We start from the raw sequence: 19,696 nt of genomic DNA on the forward strand, positions 1-19,696 counted from the left end.
ATAAATTACCAGCATGGTCGAATAATAATAAGGCGGAAGAGTTGAAACTGGAGCAGCAGCACGGCCAGGTGAACTGGGGACAGCAGGGAGTCATCATGTCAGGTAGTCCTGGGGCATGGTCCTAGGGCTCAGGTCCTCCGAGAGAGAGAAAGAAAGAGAGAATTAGAGAAAGCACACTTAAATTCACACAGGACACCGAATAGGACAGGAGAAGTACTCCAGATATAACAAACTGACCCTAGCCCCCCGACACATAAACTACTGCAGCATAAATACTAGAGGCTGAGACAGGAGGGGTCCAGGAGACACTGTGGCCCCATCCGAGGACACCCCCGGACAGAGCCAAACAGGAAGGATATAACCCCACCCACTTTGCCAAAGCACAGCCCCCACACCACTAGAGGGATATCTTCAACCACCAACTTACCATCCTGAGACAATGCTGAGTATAGCCCACAAAGATCGCCGCCATGGCACAACCCAAGGGGGGGCGCCAACCCAGACAGGATGACCACATCATTGAATCAACCCACTCAGGTGACGCACCCCTTCCAGGGACGGCATGAGAGAGCCCCATTAAGCCAGTGACTCAGCCCCTGTAATAGGGTTAGAGGCAGAGAATCCCAGTGCAAAGAGGGGAACCGGCCAGGCAGAGACAGCAAGGGCGGTTCGTTGCTCCAGAGCCTTTCGGTTCACCTTCCCACTCCTGGGCCAGACTACACTCAATCATATGACCCACTGAAGAGATGAGTCTTCAGTAAAGACTTAAAGGTTGAGACCGAGTTTGCGTCTCTGACATGGGTAGGCAGACCGTTCCATAAAAATGGAGCTCTATCGGAGAAAGCCCTGCCTCCAGCTGTTTGCTTAGAAATTCTAGGGACAATTAGGAGGTGTAGGTATGTACGGCAGGACCAAGGTATGTACGGCAGGTGTAGGTATGTACCGCAGGACCAAATCAGAGAGATAGGTAGGAGCAAGCCCATGTAATGCTTTGTAGGTTAGCAGTAAAAACCTTGAAATCAGCCCTTGCTTTGACAGGAAGCCAGTGTAGGGAGGCTAGCACTGGAGTAATATGATCAAATTTTTTGGTTCTAGTCAGGATTCTAACAGCCGTATTTAGCACTAACTGAAGTTTATTTAGTGCTTTATCCGGGTAGCCGGAAAGTAGAGCATTGCAGTAAGTCTAACCTAGAAGTGACAAAGCATGGATTAATTTTTCTGCATCATTTTTGGACAGAAAGTTTCTGATTTTTGCAATGTTACGTAGATGGAAAAAAGCTGTCCTTGAAATGGTCTTGATATGTTCTTCAAAAGAGAGATCTGGGTCCATAGTAACGCCAAGGTCCTTCACGGTTTTATTTGAGACGACTGTACAACCATTAAGATTAATTGTCAGATTCAACAGAAGATCTCTTTGTTTCTTGGGACCTAGAACAAGCATCTCTGTTTTGTCCGAATTTAAAAGTAGAAAGTTTGCAGCCATCCATTTCCTTATGTCTGAAACACATGCTTCTAGCAAGTGCAATTTTGGGGCTTCACCATGTTTCATTGAAATGTACAGCTGTGTGTCATCCGCATACCAGTGAAAGTGAACATTATGTTTTCGAATGACATCCCCAAGAGGTAAAATATATAGTGAAAACAATAGTGAAAACAATATTTGCTCAATACTTTGTTGAAGCACCTTTGGCAGCGGTTACAGCCTCGAGTCTCGATGCTACAAGCTTTGTACACCTGTATTTGAAGAGTTTCTCCTATTCTTCTCTGCAGATCCTCTCAAGCTCTGTCAGGTTGGAACGGGAGAGTTGCTGCACAGCTATTTTCAGGTCTCTCCAGAGATGTTTGATCGAGTTCAAGTCCTGGCTCTTGCTGGGCCACTCAAGGACATTCAGAGACCTTCCCCGAAGGCAATCCTGCTCTGTCTTGGCTGTGTGCTTAGGGTCGTTTACTTGTTAGAAGGTGAACCTTTGCCCCAGTCTGAGGTCCTGAGCGCTCTGGAGCAATTTTTCATCAATGATCTCTCTGTACTTTGCTTTGTTCATCTTTCCCTCGATCCTGACTAGTCTCACAGTCTCTGCCGCTGAAAAAAATCTCCACAGCATGATGCTGCCAAAACCATTCTTCACCGTAGGGATGATGCCAGGTTTCCTCCAGACGTGATGCTTGGCATTCAGGCCAGTGTTCAATCTTGGTTTTATCAGACCAGAGAATCTAGTTTGTCATGGTCTGAGAGTCCTTTAGGTGCCTTTTGGCAAACTCCAAGTGGGCTGTCATGTGCCTTTTATTGAGGAGTGGCTTCTTTCTGGCCAGTCTACCATAAAGGCCTGATTGATGGAGTGCTGCAAAGATGGTTGTCCTTCTGGAAGTTTCTCAGATCTCCTCAGAGGAACTCTGGAGCTCTGTCAAAGTGACCGTCGGGTTCTTGGGCACCTCCCTGACCAAGGCCCTTTTCCCCCGATTGCTCAGTTTGGCCGAGCAGCCAGCTTTAGGAAGAGTTTGTGGTTGTTCCAAACTTCTTCCATTTAATAATGTGTTCTTGGGGACCTTGAATGCTGCAGAAATGTTTTGGTACCCTTCCCCAAATCTGTGCCTCGACACAATCCTGTCTCGGAGCTCTAAGGACAATTCCTTCGACCTCATGGCTTGGTTTTTGCTCTGACATTCACTGTCAACAGTGGGACCTTATATAGACAGGTGTGTGCCTTTCCAAATCATGTCCAATCAATTTAATTTACCACAGGTGAAAACATCTCAAGGATTATCAATGGAAATAGAATGTACCTGAGCTCAATTTCGAGTCTCATAGCAAAGGGTCTGAATATTTATGTAAGTAAGGTATCTGTTTGTTTTTTTAATACATTTGCTAACCTTTCTTAAAAAAACTGCTTTCGCTTTGTCATTGTTGTGTGTAGATTGAGGAATTTTAGAATAAGTCTGTAACGTAACAAACTTTGGAAAAAGTCAAGGGGTCAGAATACTTTCCGAGTGTGCTGTATTTCCTATCTATTTTATTTTTGATGAAGATTTTTCCATTCTTGATTTACAATTTCAATTCATTTCCTGAATTAGTTATTGGTTGTTTTATCCCACAGAAATTCATAGAGTTTGAGGATGCGTTGGAGGGGGATAAGAAGGACCTGCAGACTCATGTGGAGAGCCTGGAACTGCAGGGGAAACAGCTGGAGCTCAAGACCAAGAACTATTCTGACCAGAGTGAGTATAAACTACTGTTACTGCTCAGAACTAGAACTACTCTGACCAGAGTGAGCATTAGGATGTTTTCACACTTGGTCCCTTTCTGACAATTTTCATGACCTCAGTGTGGCTCGCTTCATTTTTTATCCAGTGTGAACACTCCAAAGGAAGTCAGAACCCTCAAAAGGGACCCAGAAGGGAACCAAACATTTTTTTAGGGCAATGTACAACACAACGCTAGCCAGTTTCGCTTGTTATTATTCCCGCACCACATACTAGAGTTCTGCAACCCCGTTTCCCCTCCCATAACCCCTCACATTCGTGCCACATTTGCAATATGTGATCTGTAAAGAGAGATTCTAACCTGTTTATTCGCCTGTGGGGTTTGAATAGTGTGAGATGACAACAATATATTTGGTGAGAATCACAACATAGGGTACAAAATCAATTCTAGCTCTTAAAGGGGAGTAGACTATATTGGGTGTACAATTTTAAATTACAGCATTATTCAATCTGCAGTTATTCTTCTGATATTTATTCTGTTACTAATAATATTTGTTAATAGTAATTATAATTATCATGTCTCATCTTTTAACTAAATGGAATCTATTAGCTTCCAAAATATAAGTAGATATAAATAACTATATGATAATATGTTCTGATGGAATGGCTTGTCCTGCACTTTTCAAAAACCCAGAGTGCATTCTGTAAATGTTGGATAAAGATCTTGGTTCCTTTCAAAGCGTAGCGATGTGAATGCAAAGAAGACTCGGACCACAAAATAGGTGAGGGGAACTGGAAGGGAAAAAAAGAGTTGAGTCCTCATTCCAAGTCAAGGGCAGTGTGAATACAAAGAGAAGTGAGTTATTTTGCTTTATTTTACCCCAGAGTTCACTGAGATCGGTTATTTTAAAGAGGACTATTTGTGAATAGACCCTTAGACTTAATAAGTAGGACTACTCTGACTAGAGTGAGTATAAAATTATAATAACCAGAACTACTTCGATCACAGTGGGTATAGAACTATAGTAACTAGAACGACGCTGACCAGAGTGAGTATAGACGTAATAACTAGAATTACTACAAATATGAATAGCTAATTATGGAAATTAAGATAAACAGGATTTAAATATATATTTTTTAATAGCTATATATAATACAAATCGAGGTGAGCGCAATGGAAATGCGGTTGATCTGCTTCTGTTCTGTGGGTAGCACTGTGTGGTCTTTCGAAGGATGGTCACGGTCTCTCCAGGACCATGGGATCCGGGGGGTTGAGGGTGGTGTGCCGGTCATTGGGATGACAACCCAACTCGGGATGAGGAGGGGTTTTAGCGGGTGGAATAGTGGGGACCAATTGGTGGTTTATTTAGTAGCAATGCAAATATCATGGTACAACTATATAGACACTCAATCATCATGTTACTTTTTAATGGTATGTTTACAAACATATATTATAGAAATAGAATTGAAACTTGTCTCATTATTGTAATTGGTGAAGTAAGTATAGCAGGTTATAATTGTAATGGCTTAGCAGATAATAAGAAAAGACGACCTTATTACTAATCCACTGTAAAAGGATGTTTTGTGGATTAGTAATAAGGTCCCTTCTATTAAAGATTGGCATAAGATACTATTTGAATGGGTGCCTCTGGAATATCTGACATGTACATTGCATTCTAAAACAGACCAGTTCTACAAAGTATGACGCAATGCCAACTTAACCCGGAAGCCAGCCACACCAATATGTCGGAGGAAACACCGTACACCTGGCGACCGTGTACGAAAAAACTTTTGATAAAGTACGACTGTGGTTTATATATAAATGCCTGGAATATTTCAATTTGAGAATCTCTTATAAAATGGGTTAAAGTTATGTATAGTAACCCTAGGTGTAAAATGGTAAATAATGGCTTCATCTCAGAAAGTTTTAAAATGTCGAGGAGTAAAACAAGGTTGTCCACTATCGGTATATCTATTTATTATTGCCATCGAAATGTTAGCTGTTAAAATTAGATCCAACAATAATATTAAGGAATTAGAAATCCATGGCTTAATTGTGACTAGGGGCAGTATTGTCATTTTTGGAAAAATAACGTTCCCGTAGTAAACGGGATATTTTGTCAGGACAAGATGCTAGAATATGCCTATAATTGACAGTTTAGGATTGAAAACACTCTAAAGTTTCCAAAACTGTAAAAATATTGTCTGTGAGTATAACAGAACTGATATTGCAGGCGAAAACCTGAGAAAAATCCAATCCGGAAGTGCCTCATGTTTTGAAATCGCTGCGTTCCAATGCGTCCCTATTGAGCAGTGAATGGGCTATCAACCAGATTACTTTTTCTCCGTATTCTTCAAGGTGTCTACAGCATTGTGACGTAGTTTTACGCATTTATGTTGAAGAATACCCGTAAGCGGCTACATTGCGCAAGTGGTCACCTGATGCTCTCAGAGTGATTCTCGCGTAAAATACAGAGGTAGCCATTATTCCAATCGGTCCTACTGAAAACCAATTGTGAAAAGCACCTTTAGGATTGATTATAAACAACGTTTGCCATGTTTCTGTCGATATTATGGAGCTAATATGGAATATTTTTCTGCGTTTTCGTGACTGCAATTTCCGGGCAAACGGAGCTATTTCCAAACAAACGGAGCTATTTCGCCTACAAAAATAATATTTTTGGAAAAAAGGAACATTGGCTACCTAACTGGAAGTCTCGTGAGTGAAAACATCTGAAGCTCATCAAAGGTAAACGATTTAATTTGATTGCTTTTCTGATTTCCGTGACCAAGTTACCTGCTGCTAGCTGGACAAAATGCTATGCTAGGCTATCGATAAACTTACACAAATGCTTGTCTAGCTTTGGCTGTAAAGCATATTTTGAAAATCTGAGACGACATGGTGATTAACAAAAGGCTAAGCTGTGTCTCAATATATTTAACTTGTGATTTTCATGAATAGGAATATTTTCTAGGAATATTTATGTTCGTTGCGTTATGCTAATTAGTGTCAGTCGATGATTACGCTCCCTCATGCGGGATGGGGAGTCATTAAGAACAAATATGTTATTGTACATTGTACATGTTTTCTTTTAAATCCAAATCTAGATACTTTTTCTAACCTCTCTGGATTAAAACCAAATTTTGATACTATATTACATATTGGATCACTAAAACATTTAACTTTTATTTTACTGTGTAGTTCACCAAAAACATAACTGACGGGGATGTGGACATTCTCGGTATACATATCCTGAAAGAAAGAAATCTCACTCCAATACATTTTAATAGTAAGTTAGCAAAAATAGATACGATCTTGCTACCATGAAAAGGAAAATAGCGGTCTATTTTTGGAAAAATCACCCTGATTGAACTCTTTAGTCATATCACAGTTTACCTATTTGCTTATGGTTTTGCCTACACCTAGTGACCTGCTTTTTAAATTATATGAGCAAAAAATATTGAATTTGATTTGGAATGGCAAGCCAGGCAAAATTAAAAGGGCCTATTTATTTATTTATATGATGAACATGAATTCGGAGGGCAGAAATTAAATATCAAAGCATTAGACCTCTCACTAAAGGCATCAGTCATAAAGTTATACTTAAATCCAAAATGGTTCTCCAGTATATTAGTAAGAATGTCTCACCCCATGTTCCAGAATGGCCTTTTTCCCTTTATTCAGATTACAACCGCTCACTTTTGGTTATTTGAAAACGAAATAATCTCGAAAATGTTCTTTTAAACAAGCCATAGAAAGTTGGTTGCAATTTCAATTTAATCCACCTGAAAAGACACAACAAATAATTCAAGTATTGTGGTTAAAATCAAATATACAAATTGATAAAAAGGTAAAGGTATAATCTTTGTAAATTATATAAAGACTGGTGGAGTTATGTCACACATGCAGCTAACACAGACATATGGAAATGTCTGCTCAACCCAAAAATGGAAGCGGGACAAAGTAAGGAACTTGTCTGTTGGCCCTGCATTAAAGACCAAAATTGGTCAAAGAAAATTGTGATATAAAATATACCACTTTCATTTAAGGACCAAAACAAATGTACAGTTGTGCCAGTGTAACCGATGTAAAATGGCTAGTCAGTTAGCAGTGGTGCACGCTAATAGCGTTACAATCGGTGACGACACTCGCTCTGAGACCTTGAAGTGGTCGTTCCCCTTGCTCTGCAAGGGCCGCGGCTTTTGTGGAGCGATGGGTAACAATGCTTCGTGGGTGTCAGTTGTTGATGTGGGCAGAGGGTCCCTGGTTTGAGCCCAGTTAGGGGACGGACTAAAGTTAAACTGTTACACCATATAAATTGCAAAATAGTTGGGAAGGGATTATGATGTACTGAATCAATGGCACATGGTTTATGAATTGACATTCAAAACTTGCAATCAGTATAATGTTATATATGGGGGATACAATCTTCTCAGCTCTGCAGATTTTGCCAGCGATAAGGCGGAGTCATTTATTTTGGTACTGTCCAGATGTAGTTCGTTGTAAGGGATTTCCTCCTCTTCTTCCGAAGAGGAGAGGCGAAAAGGATCAGAGGACCAATATGCGGCGTGGTAAGTGTCCATGGTTCTTTTTAATACGTAAAGGTACACATGAACAACTGACTACAAGAAATGTGAAAAACCCCAAACAGTCCTATCTGGTGCAGACACAGAGACAGGAACAATCACCCACAAACGCACAGTGAAACCCAGGCTACCTAAGTATGATTCTTAATCAGAGACAACTAATGACACATGCCTCTGATTGAGAACCATACTTGGCCGAACATAGAAATACCCAAAATATAGAACAAACAAGCATAGACTGCCCACCCAACTCACGCCCTGACCATACTAAATAAAGACAAAACAAAGGAAATAAAGGTCAGAACGTGACACTCGTTTTGTCACAGGTCCAGGGATGGCTGAAGAATTGCAACATTTACCTAGAGCTAACACTGCAGATAGCAATACAGGGTGATTTGAAAAGCCAGTCAATCGATCAATAATGATTTCAGCAAAAATGTTTAATTTACAATCTGTAGAAACTATGAGAATAGAAAGGCTCAGTACTTTTGTGAAGCCTTACAGCACAGTTAAAATAATGGCAAATAGAAATCCGAGATGGGAGGGGTTGAATGGAGTTGAAGGGTGGGACTAATAACAAATGTAAAACATACGGGGTCTGTAAAATGTATATAGGTTCAGAACCTTTGAAATAGCACAGTTACAAATATATGGCAAATAGAACATCAGCAATAGAGGTAGGCCAGGACTAAAAGCAAAAGAAAATACATCTATTGTAAAATAGATTGTCTGTAAAATGTGCATAGTATGTATAAGCTGGAAGTAGAAGCCTAAGTGTTATTGTTTATTAGTTTACTCCAATTGGGGGAGGGGTGGTAGGGTTTGCAGGGAATAATAAAAGAAGGTATTGGTACGTGGAGTGGAACAGGGAAATCCAAGAGCAGACTCAGCTGAGGAAACTGGGATGAAGCAACCAAGGTATTTATTACAACACAGGGTGGAGATGGAGTGCAGGCCAGGGGAAGCTCTGGTGGGTTGCAGAAAACCAGGTACGGAGGCTGAGGTGAGAGGGGTTGGGACAGGGTAAGCAGTTCGAGGGGAATCCAAGTAAGTAGTGGATTGTGGAATCCAGGACAGAGTAGCAGGATGACGAGATGTGGGACTGGAGACAGGGACCAGATTCAGAGCGGGCAGAACTGTAGCGGAGAGGAAAACAGCGTCAGGCAAGGAAAACTGGCATAACAGGTCCTGAATAGTAACAAACGGCTAGAACTGTAGACTGGCTGAGCAGAGATAACGATCTGGCAGCGTGGAAGTGGCAGTCCTGAGTATTTGTAGAGGTCTTGGTTATGGAACAGGTTGCAGCTGGTGGGGATCTGCTCTGACTCTAGCATACCTGTCTCCGCCCACACAATCACACACACACAGAGAGAGGGAGAGAGTACTGGGGGAGTGGCGGCAGGTCAAGGAGACACAGGATGAGCAGTAGAGGACGTTGCAGGAGCAGATGTGACAGGCATATATATATATTTTTTAAGTGTATGTATATATATATATGTATGTATGTATGTATGTATGTATGTATGTATGTATGTATGTATGTATGTATGTATGTATGGATATATATGTGTGTGAGTGTGTGTGTGTGTGTGTGTGTGTGTGTGTGTGTGTGTGTGTGTGTGTGTGTGTGTGTGTGTGTGTGTGTGTGTGTGTGTGTGTGTGTGTGTGTGTGTGTGTGTGTGTGTGTGTGTGTGTGTGTGTGTGTGTGTATATATATATATATGTGTATATATATATATATGTGTATATATATATATGTGTATATATATATATATATATATATATATATATATATATATATATATATATATATATATATATATATATATATATATATATGTGTGTGTATATATATTTACATTTACATTTAAGTCATTTAGCAGACGCTCTTATCCAGAGCGACTTACAAATTGGTGAATTCACCTTCTGACATCCAGTGGAACAGCCACATATATACACATATATATGTGTGTATATATATATATGTGTATATATATATGTATATATGTGTATATATGTATATGTGTATATATGTATATATATGTGTGTATATATATGTGTGTGTATATATGTATATATATATATATATATATACTATATATATACAGTGGGGCAAAAAAGTATTTAGTCAGCCACCAATTGTGCAAGAACTCTCCCACTTAAAAAGATGAGAGGCCTGTAATTTTCATCATAGGTAAACTTAAACTATGACAGACAAAATGAGAAAAAAAATCCAGAAAATCACATTGTAGGATTTTTAATGAATTTATTTGCAAATTATGGTGGAAAATAAGTATTTGGTCACCTACAAACAAGCAAGATTTCTGGCTCTCACAGACCTGTAACTTCTTCTTTAAGAGGCTCCTCTGTCCTCCACTCGTTACCTGTATTAATGACACCTGTTTGAACTTGTTAACAGCATAAAAGACACCTGTCCACAACCTCAAAGAGTCACACTCCAAACTCCACTATGGCCAAGACCAAAGAGCTGCCAAAGGACACCAGAAACAAAATTGTAGACCTGCACCAGGCTGGGAAGACTGAATCTGCAATAGGTAAGCAGCTTGGTTTGAAGAAATCAACTGTGGGAGCAATTATTAGGAAATGGAAGACATACAAGACCACTGATAATCTCCCTCGATCTGGGGCTCCATGCAAGATCTCACCCCGTGGGGTCAAAATGATCACAAGAACGGTGAGCAAAAATCCCAGAACCACACGGGGGGACCTAGTGAATGACCTGCAGAGAGCTGGGACCAAAGTAACAAAGCCTACCATCAGTAACACACTACGCCGCCAGGGACTCAAATCCTGCAGTGCCAGACGTGTCCCCCTGCTTAAGCCAGTACATGTCCAGGCCCGTCTAAAGTTTGCTAGAGATGATCCAGAAGAAGATGGGAAAATGTAATATGGTCAGATGAAACCAAAATATAACTTTTTGGTAAAAACTCAACTCGCCATACCTACTGTAAAGCATGGGGGTGGAAACATCATGCTTTGGGGCTGTTTTTCTGCAAAGGGACCAGGACGACTGATCCGTGTAAAGGAAAGAATGAATGGGGCCATGTATTGTGAGATTTTAAGTGAAAACCTCCTTCCATCAGCAAGGGCATTGAAGATGAAACGTGTCTGGGTCTTTCAGCATGACAATGATCCCAAACACACTGCCCTGGCAAAGAAGGAGTGGCTTCGTAAGAAGCATTTCAAGGTCCTGGAGTGGCCTAGCCAGTCTCCAGATCTCAACCCCATAGAAAATCTTTGGAGGGAGTTGAAAGTCCATGTTGCCCAGCAACAGCCCCAAAACATCCCTGTTCTAGATGAGATCTGCATTTAGGAATGGGCCAAAATACCAGCAACAGTGTGTGAAAACCTTGTGAAGACTTACAGAAAACATTTGACCTCTGTCATTGCCAACAAAGGGTATATAACAAAGTATTGAGATAAACTTTTGTTATTGACCAAATACTTATTTTCCACCATAATTTGCAAATAAATTTATTAAAAATCCTACAATGTGATTTTCTGGATTTTTTTTTCTCATTTTGTCTGTCATAGTTGAAGTGTACCATTGATGAAAATTACAGGCCTCTCTCATCTTTTTAAGTGGGAGAACTTGCACAATTGGTGGCTGGCTAAATACTTTTTTGTCCCACTGTATATATATATATATATATATATATATATTACCTTTCAAAAGTTTGGGGTCACTTAGAAATGTCCTTGTTTTCCATGAAAACATACATGAAATTAGTTGCAAAATGAATAGGATATGTAGTGAAGATGTTGACAAGATTGGAGAACAAAGAATGCTTTTGTCAAAGAATCCTCCATTTGCAGCAAATACAGCCTTGCAGACCTTTGGTATTCTAGTGGTCAATTTGTTGAGGTTATCTGAAGATATTTCACCCCATGCTTCCTGAAGCACCTCCCACAAGTTGGATTGGCTTGATGGGCACTTCTTAGGTACCATACGGTGAAGCTGCTCCCACAACAGCTCAAGAGAGTTGAGACCCTGTGACTGTGCTGGCCACTCCATTATAGACAGAATACCAGCTGACTGCTTCTTCCGTAAATAGTTATTGCTAATTTGGAGCTGTGCTTTAGGTCATTGTCCTGTTGTAGGAGGAAATTGGATCCAATTAACCCGCCGTCCACAGGGCATGGCGTTGAAAAATGTGCAAATCTCTCACTTTACCACCACCAAAGCACCCCCAGACCATCACATTGCCTCCGCCATGCTTGACAGATGGCGTCAAGCACACCTCCATCATTTTTTCATTTTTTTTTGCGTCTCACGGATGTTCTCCTTTGTGATCCGAACACCTCAAACTTAGATTAGTCTGTCCATAACACTTTTTTCCAATCTTCCTCTGCCCAGTGTCTGTGTTATTTTGCCCATCTTAATCTTAGCTTTTTATTGGCCAGTCTGAGATATCTTCTTGAAACTCCCCATCCCGGATCCGGGTTTGTGACTAAAGCCTCAGGCTCATTAGCATAACGCAACGTTAACGATTTCTGAAAATCGCAAATAAAATGAAAATAATGCGTCTGCTCTCAAGCTTAGCCTTTTCTTAACAACACTGTCATCTCAGATTTTCAAAATATGCTTTTGAACCATAGAAATTGACTAATTTGTGTAAGAGTATGCAAAGCTAGCATAGCATTTTGAGTAGCATTTAGCACGCAACATTTTCACAAAAACCAGATAACCAAATAATAAAATCATTTACCTTTGAAGAGCTTCTGATGTTTTCAATGAGGAGACTCTCAGTTACATACCAAATGCGCAGTTTTTCCTGAAAGCGTCTGTGTAGGAGAAATCGTTCCGTTTTCTACATTGCGTCTGGCTACCGAAACGAACCGAAAATTCAGTCACCTACAACGTAAAACTTTTTCCGGATTAACTACATAATATCGACCGAAACATGGCAAACGTTGTTTGGAATCAATCCTCAAGGTGTTTTTTAACATATCTCTTCATTGATATGCAGTTCGTGGAAGCTTGCTTTCCTCTCTGTATCGCATGGAAAAATACTGGCAGGTGACTTTTGCGCACCAATTTCGGCGCAGGACACCGGGCGGACACATGGTAAATGTGGTCTCTTATGGTCAATCTTCCAATGATCTGCCTACAAATACGTCACAATGCTGCAGACACCTTGGGGAAACGACAGAAAGGGCAGGCTCATTCCTCTCGCATTCACAGCCATATAAGGAGACAATGGAAAACAGAGCCTCAAAAATCCTTGTCATTTCCTGGATGCCATCTCATCTTGGTTTTGCCTGAAGCTCACGTTCTAGGGCACGCACAGAGAATATCTTGGTATTTCTGGACACGTCAGAGTGTTTTCTTTCGAATGCTATCAATTATATGCATAGTCGAGCATCTTTTTGTGACAAAATATCTTGTTTAATACGGGAACGTTTTTCATCCAAAAATGAAATAGCGCCCTCATAGATGTAAGAGGTTTTAAGGCTTTTTCTTTGCAACTCCGCCTAGAATGCCAGCATTCCAGAGTCACCTCTTCACTGTTGACTTTGAGACTGGTGTTTTGCAGGTGCTATTTAATGAAGCTGCCAGTTTTGTGAGGTGTCTGGTTCTCAAACTAGACGCTCTAATGAACTTGTCCTCTTGCTCAGTTGTGCACCGGGGCCTCTCACTCCTCTTTCTATTCTGGTTAGGGCCAGTTTGCGCTGCTCTGTGAAGGGAGTAGTACACAGCATTGTACGAGATCTCGCATGGAATAGCCTCCTCAGAACAAGAATAGACGGACAAGTTTCAGAAGAAGGTTCTTTGTTTCTGGCCATTTTGAGCCTGTAATCGAATCCACAAATGCTGATGCTACAGAAACTCAACTAGTCTAAACAAGGCCAATTGTATTTATTCTTTAGTCAGGACAACAGTTTTCAGCTGTGTTAACATAATTGCGTTAGGGTTTTCTAATGATCAGTTAGCCTTTCAAAATGATAATTCAAGTTTATCTAACACAACGTGATGGTTGCTGATAATGGGCCTCTGTTCGCCTATGTAGATATTCCATAAAAAATCAGCCATTTACGGGCCATGCGGGTGGTGCAGTAGTCTAAGGCACTGCATCGCAGTGCTAGCTGTGCCAGCAGAGATTCTGGGTTCGATCCCAGACTCTGCCGCAGCCGGCCGCGACCGGGAGGCTCATGGGGCGGCGCACAATTGTCCCAGCGTTGTCCGGTTTAGGGAGGGTTTGGCCGGCAGGGATATCCTTGTCTCATTGCGCACTAGCAACTCCTGTGGCGGGCAGGGCCCAGTGCACGCTGACCAGGTCGCTAGGTGTACGGTGTTTCCTCCGACACATTGGTGCGGCTGGCTTCCGGGTCGGATGTGCGTTGCGTCAAGAAGCAGTGCGGCTTGGTTGGGTTGTGTTTCGGAGGACGCATGGCTCTCGGCCTTCGCCTCTCCTGAGTCCGTACGGGAGTTGCAGCGATGAGACAAGACAGTAACTACTACTAATTGGATACCATGACATTTTCTTAATTCTGCCGTTTCCAGCTACAATAGTCATTTACAACATTAACAATGTCTACAGTGTATTCCTGATCAATTTGATGTTACTTTAATGGACAAAAAAATGTATTTTCTTTCAAAAACAAGGACATTTGTAAATGACCCCAAACTTTTGAATGGTAATGTATATGTATGTATTTGTGTGTATGTACACCAAGCTCTGTCAGGAGGAATGGGCCAACATTCACCCAACTTATTGTGGGAAGCGTGTGGAAGGCTACCTGAAATGTTTGCCCCAGTTAAACCATTTAAAGGCAATGCTACCAAATACTAATTGAGTGTATATAAACTTCTGACCCACTGGGAATGTCATGAAATTAATAAATGAAATAAATCGTTCTCTCTACTATTATTCTGACATGTCACATTCTTAATGAAGTGGTGATCCTAACTGACCTAAGACAGGGAATTTTTACTCGGATTAAATGTCAGGAATTGTGAAAAACTGAGTTGAAATGTATTTGGCTAAGGTGTGTGTAAACATCTGACTTCAACTGTATATAGTTACCCCAAAAATATATTGGGGATTGTAAATGATGCAGACAATTACATTGATGGAAGCAACAATCTATCCGCAATATTAAAGCTGATCCACCCCCTAATAAAAAATTAAAAAACATGACTTCAACAAGACTTGTTAACTAGAGACAATACTCTGACAATTTGATTTCGACAATGCCATTTGCCCACTACATGGGATAAACAGCTGCAGGTGATTGCGCTGTATCTAATGGCATATACAGCTAGACAGTTATGCCCAGCAGTGCGATGGATCAGACTTTGTTTACATAAGACAACACATCGATTCGGCATGTGTTTTTCCGTTGCTCATCAGTCTTTAATAACTATAACTATTCTGACCAGAGTGAATAGTACCTCAGTAATAAAATGCTGTGTACTATTACTCAGAGCAAGAACTACTTTGACAAGAGTGAGTGTATACTTCTCAAAACTAGCATACTGTAAGTGTGCATTAATCAGAACTAGCACAACTCAGAACTAGCACACTGTGAGTCTTCCCTTCTCAGAACTACCACACACACTGTGAGTCTTCCCTTCTCAGAACTACCACACACACTGTGAGTCCTCCCTTCTCAGGACTACCACACACACTGTGAGTCTTCCCTTCTCAGGACTACCACACACACTGTGAGTCTTCCCTTCTCAGGACTACCACACACACTGTGAGTCTTCCCTTCTCAGGACTACCACACACACTGTGAGTCTTCCCTTCTCAGGACTACCACACACACTGTGAGTCTTCCCTTCTCAGGACTACCACACACACTGTGAGTCTGCCATTACTCATAACTATCACAATGTGACGGTGCACTATTGACAGCCAAGCACAAAGTGCATAGCCCAGCACATAGTGACTGTGCACTATTGTCTACCTACACTGTGGAGGACTACACATAGCACACATTGGTTTTGCACCGTGAAGAGCTTTGCATGTAGTATTCAAGGACACAGTATAGCCTGTTTTACACTTAACCCACCATGAACGGATGAGCCAGTGCATGTTCTGTCTTCTGTGGTCAATATGGCTTAATAGGGTTTTAGTGCCTGTGACATCAAACAAACTCACATATTCAATCAATGAGGAAATAGGCCTGCCACCATTTAGTGTTTCAAAGCAGACCAGCTTTAATGTTTTTTTTTTTCACCTTTATTTAACCAGGTAGGCTAGTTTAGAACAAGTTCTCATTTACAACTGCGACCTGGCCAAGATAAAGCATAGCAGTGTGAACAGACAACACAGAGTTACACATGGAGTAAACAATTAACAAATGGAGAGCACCATCACACTATCCACTGTCCAATATGGAGCCATGTCCAGCAAGTCCTGGACTAATAGACACTTTCAATGGAGAATCTCATTTGAACAGGTTTTTGTCCAAGATCTGTGTCCGGGAAACCAGCCCGAAGTATATAACCCACAGTGATGTTGCAATGGGAGGCTGGTTGACTCTGATTCTGTTTTTCTGGATTTCAGTCACGCGTCTGGAGGAGCGTGAGTCAGACATGAAGAAGGAGTACAACGCTTTGCACCAGCGACACACAGAGGTAGTAACAGCCGTGTGTGTGTGTGTGTTTGTGCATGGGAGAGTTTAGTATCTGACTCCATACTAGCTGCTAGGTTTGTATCTTGATGTAGTTTGCCTGGTACAATAGAACCAAGTCAATGGAATTACATCCAGCTTCCTCACTCATCCTCTTATCTTCCTGTCAGATGATTCAAACATACGTGGAGCATATTGAGAGGTCCAAGATGCAACAGGCAGGGAACAACAGCCAGCCAGAAGGACCAGGCAGTGGACGGACGTGAGTGGCTGACTTAAAAAAAAAAACATGTTCATCAGAAAACGTTATTACCCCCCAGTGAGGAATTCCATTGAGCAGCATACAGACAAAACAATACAGTTCATACAACAACATATATATAATATAATTAGTTGTGACCTTTCTGGAAAGTGTGCATGGATGGGTGGGTGTGTTGGTGGGAGTGTGTGTGCAGGGGGAAGAGTATAGAAATTGATCCTGGCATAGCTAGTAGTAACAACTCTGCTGAGGTATTGGTATGTGGTTTGTTGTGCTTGGGTTTAGTGTGCTGTAATTGTGTTGTGCTGTGTCTGTTAGCCCGTTTTCGCTTGTTTTGTGACCAGTGATGTAGTGGTTTACCAAACAGGTTGGTAAAAGATAATCGCTGTTTGTGGTGAGTAAAATAACGCTCTCTATACTTTCAATGCCCTTTTTCTGCAGAAGGTGGGTAAATGCGTGTGCACAATAAAATATTTCACTAAACAAAATGTATGTGTGTTTACCCCCACAACACCACTTGTGACCTGTTTGGCTTCACTCTAATCACCATATGTCTGTCTCGTTGTCTCACTCTGTGCTCGTGCTGCTGTGTTGCACAGTCAACGCCACGTGTGGAGGAAAAGGTAAATCACTACCCCCAAAAACCTCTTTGCCTCTTACCCCCCCCCCACCCCACCCCACCCCCTCCATCCCTGTCCCTCAATCCCAATCTCATTCAGTGTTTGTCAGTCTTGGTCCTGAGTATAGGACCCAGGTTCAAATACTTGAAAAATAATTTTAAACACAGATTTTGTTTGAGTCTCTTTGGAACTTGTCTATTGGTTTATAAAGCCAGGCAAGCTGAACCAGGCTCAGATATTTATTTCAGTAGTGCTGAGCGATTAGTGATTTTTGAAGTCTGTTCGGTTTCAGTTCGGTTATTTATTTTTTACATTAAAATGATTAAAGGTTTTTAATGGAGATGCCAAAAATAGTGAACATTCAAGTGCCAAAACATTGGAAATATTCCATTGTCTCTGTCAGGTCCACAAATAGAGAATTGTTATTAAATAATAAAATATTTCAGTTGTGTATATTACTTAGTTTTATTTGACAACTTTATAATTTTTAATTCCTTAAAGTCAGCATCTCGTCTCAACTGCTCAGGCAGTAGCAGCCAGCAAGACAACCATCTAACGTTATCTCTGTTCTCACCATACTGTGTTGTCTTTAGTCATCCAATTTAGCTAGGCTAGCCTGCCTAAGTATGCTGCAGAACTGTCAGGCGAAATCATTTTACAAGTTCTTTAAAGTAGATAGGCATACTATCACTAACTAGGTAGGTAGGCATACTTTCACTAACTTTCTATCCCTCACTCTCGTCATTGTGTTGTCTACTATCCTCTCTCTCATGCGGTCGCGAATGCGGTCTGTGTGTATCTAACCTAATGTAGCAGGCGTAAAAATGTATCCGAACCAGAAAAGAACAGGCACAGTGGATTATGGCCATTGTAGTTAATTACCAAGTTTCTGAGCTGAGCTAGGTTGAATATTTGCTTAATGAAAACTACAACTCCCTTCAGCCCAGCATCCCATATAGTTCTGGACTTAATTTATCTGGTCAATGATTTGATTTCTATCTAGAGAAATGGCACTAACAAAAAATATATAACTCGATTTCAAGTAATTGAAACGACGGTGGTCAATTAGTTGTTTGTAATAACAACAACAAAAACTAAAATGTGGTTAATCGCTCAGCACCTTTTCAGGTATTTAAAAACCCAGGTCTGCTGGGTATACAGGCATTTGCTCCAGCCCAGCACTAACACACCTGATTCAACTACTAGGGGGCTTGTTGATTAGTTGAATCAGGTCTGCAGATACTGTGGTTCCCAGGACTAGGACTTGATGATCACTGCCCTGGCTCCATTAACCAACCAGCCTCTCCTTCTTTGACTAGAAGTTCCCCTGCCCCCGCTATGTCCCAATATGGAATGACCCAGAGTTTGTGCCTTTGTCCTTTACCTTCTCCTCTATCACCAACTGTTTATGGTCTGTCTGTCTGTCTGTCTGTCTGTCTGTCGCGCAGCTGAATCGAGTGGAGACGAATGTATTTGGTTCAGTTAGTTCATGCAATCGTCCTGATGAGCCCTTCCCAGCTCGCTAGTTTATGCTTGTGGCTAGAAACTTCAGCGAGAATTTGAAAGTTGTCTGCCGAAGTCGGGACTTGGAAAGTATTCAGAATCATTACGTTTTTATCGGAGTAATATATATTTTTTATGTAGACGTTAATAGCTTAGTTGTACTTATGTATTGCATATTGTTTTTTTGTGGTGTGGTTTTCATATAAACCCTTGGGCTTCCAACCACACCTGCGCACCGTTTTTTGTTTTAATTTGTTTTTATCTGTATTGTTGTTTTCACTTGTTTGCTTTGGTGAGAAAAAAAAATGTTGTTGCCGACAAACTCTTCCCATTGAGCAGTAGACTGTATCACGGTGACATCCATATGGTTACTACCAATTTTACACATTCTTTTTCATGTAGGCTGTTATCCTACTCAAGATAAAATCAATTGGGATGGAACAAATGACCCATGTGATACAGCTACCCTGTGGTAAGCAACTCACTTCGGCAAGCCTTGATACCACATCGTTGCACTGGTCATTCGCACCGGCTTGACTGAACCCAATCCACTCGTCTCCACTTTACTCTCAATTGTGCAACATACAGTACGTCCTCAATTTGCGCAACAGGAGAGTCCATATAGTCTCTCCCATTTCTCCATAATGGATATATTGTGTCATATTATGTTGGTCTGGTTTAGTGTCAGTCTGTCCAGTAGCTGGCTTTGTGTATTGTGCTTAATTCAGGGGATTTTCAGTTTTATGTTATGCAACCCCAAAGTTAGCTTTCACATCTCTGCAGATACCTAATGTACAGTATATTATCTCCCACCCTCCCTCTCTATCTCCCCCTCTCTCTGCCCCTCCCTCTCTCTATCTCCCCCTCTTTTGTGCCCCTCTCCTCTCTCTTCTTCCTCACACCTCTCTCTGCCCCTCCCTCTATA

The 19,696-nt window shown here is 41.2% G+C and overlaps 1 protein-coding gene across 1 annotated transcript in view; it reads left to right on the forward strand.

The window, feature by feature from the left end:
• The window catches only part of mapk8ip3 (mitogen-activated protein kinase 8 interacting protein 3), an 82,149-nt gene that overhangs the window by 26,392 nt on the left and 36,061 nt on the right, over positions 1–19,696 (forward strand). Inside the window, exons 2-5 of the mRNA XM_064988907.1 lie at positions 3,093–3,213; positions 16,323–16,393; positions 16,560–16,651; positions 17,248–17,271. Coding sequence (XP_064844979.1) covers positions 3,093–3,213; positions 16,323–16,393; positions 16,560–16,651; positions 17,248–17,271 — 308 coding nt within the window. The remainder of the gene's footprint in view (positions 1–3,092; positions 3,214–16,322; positions 16,394–16,559; positions 16,652–17,247; positions 17,272–19,696) is intronic.

The sequence above is a fragment of the Oncorhynchus masou genome, chromosome 15 (assembly GCF_036934945.1).
Source record: "Oncorhynchus masou masou isolate Uvic2021 chromosome 15, UVic_Omas_1.1, whole genome shotgun sequence".
In the NCBI taxonomy this organism is placed as follows: Eukaryota; Metazoa; Chordata; class Actinopteri; order Salmoniformes; family Salmonidae; genus Oncorhynchus; species Oncorhynchus masou.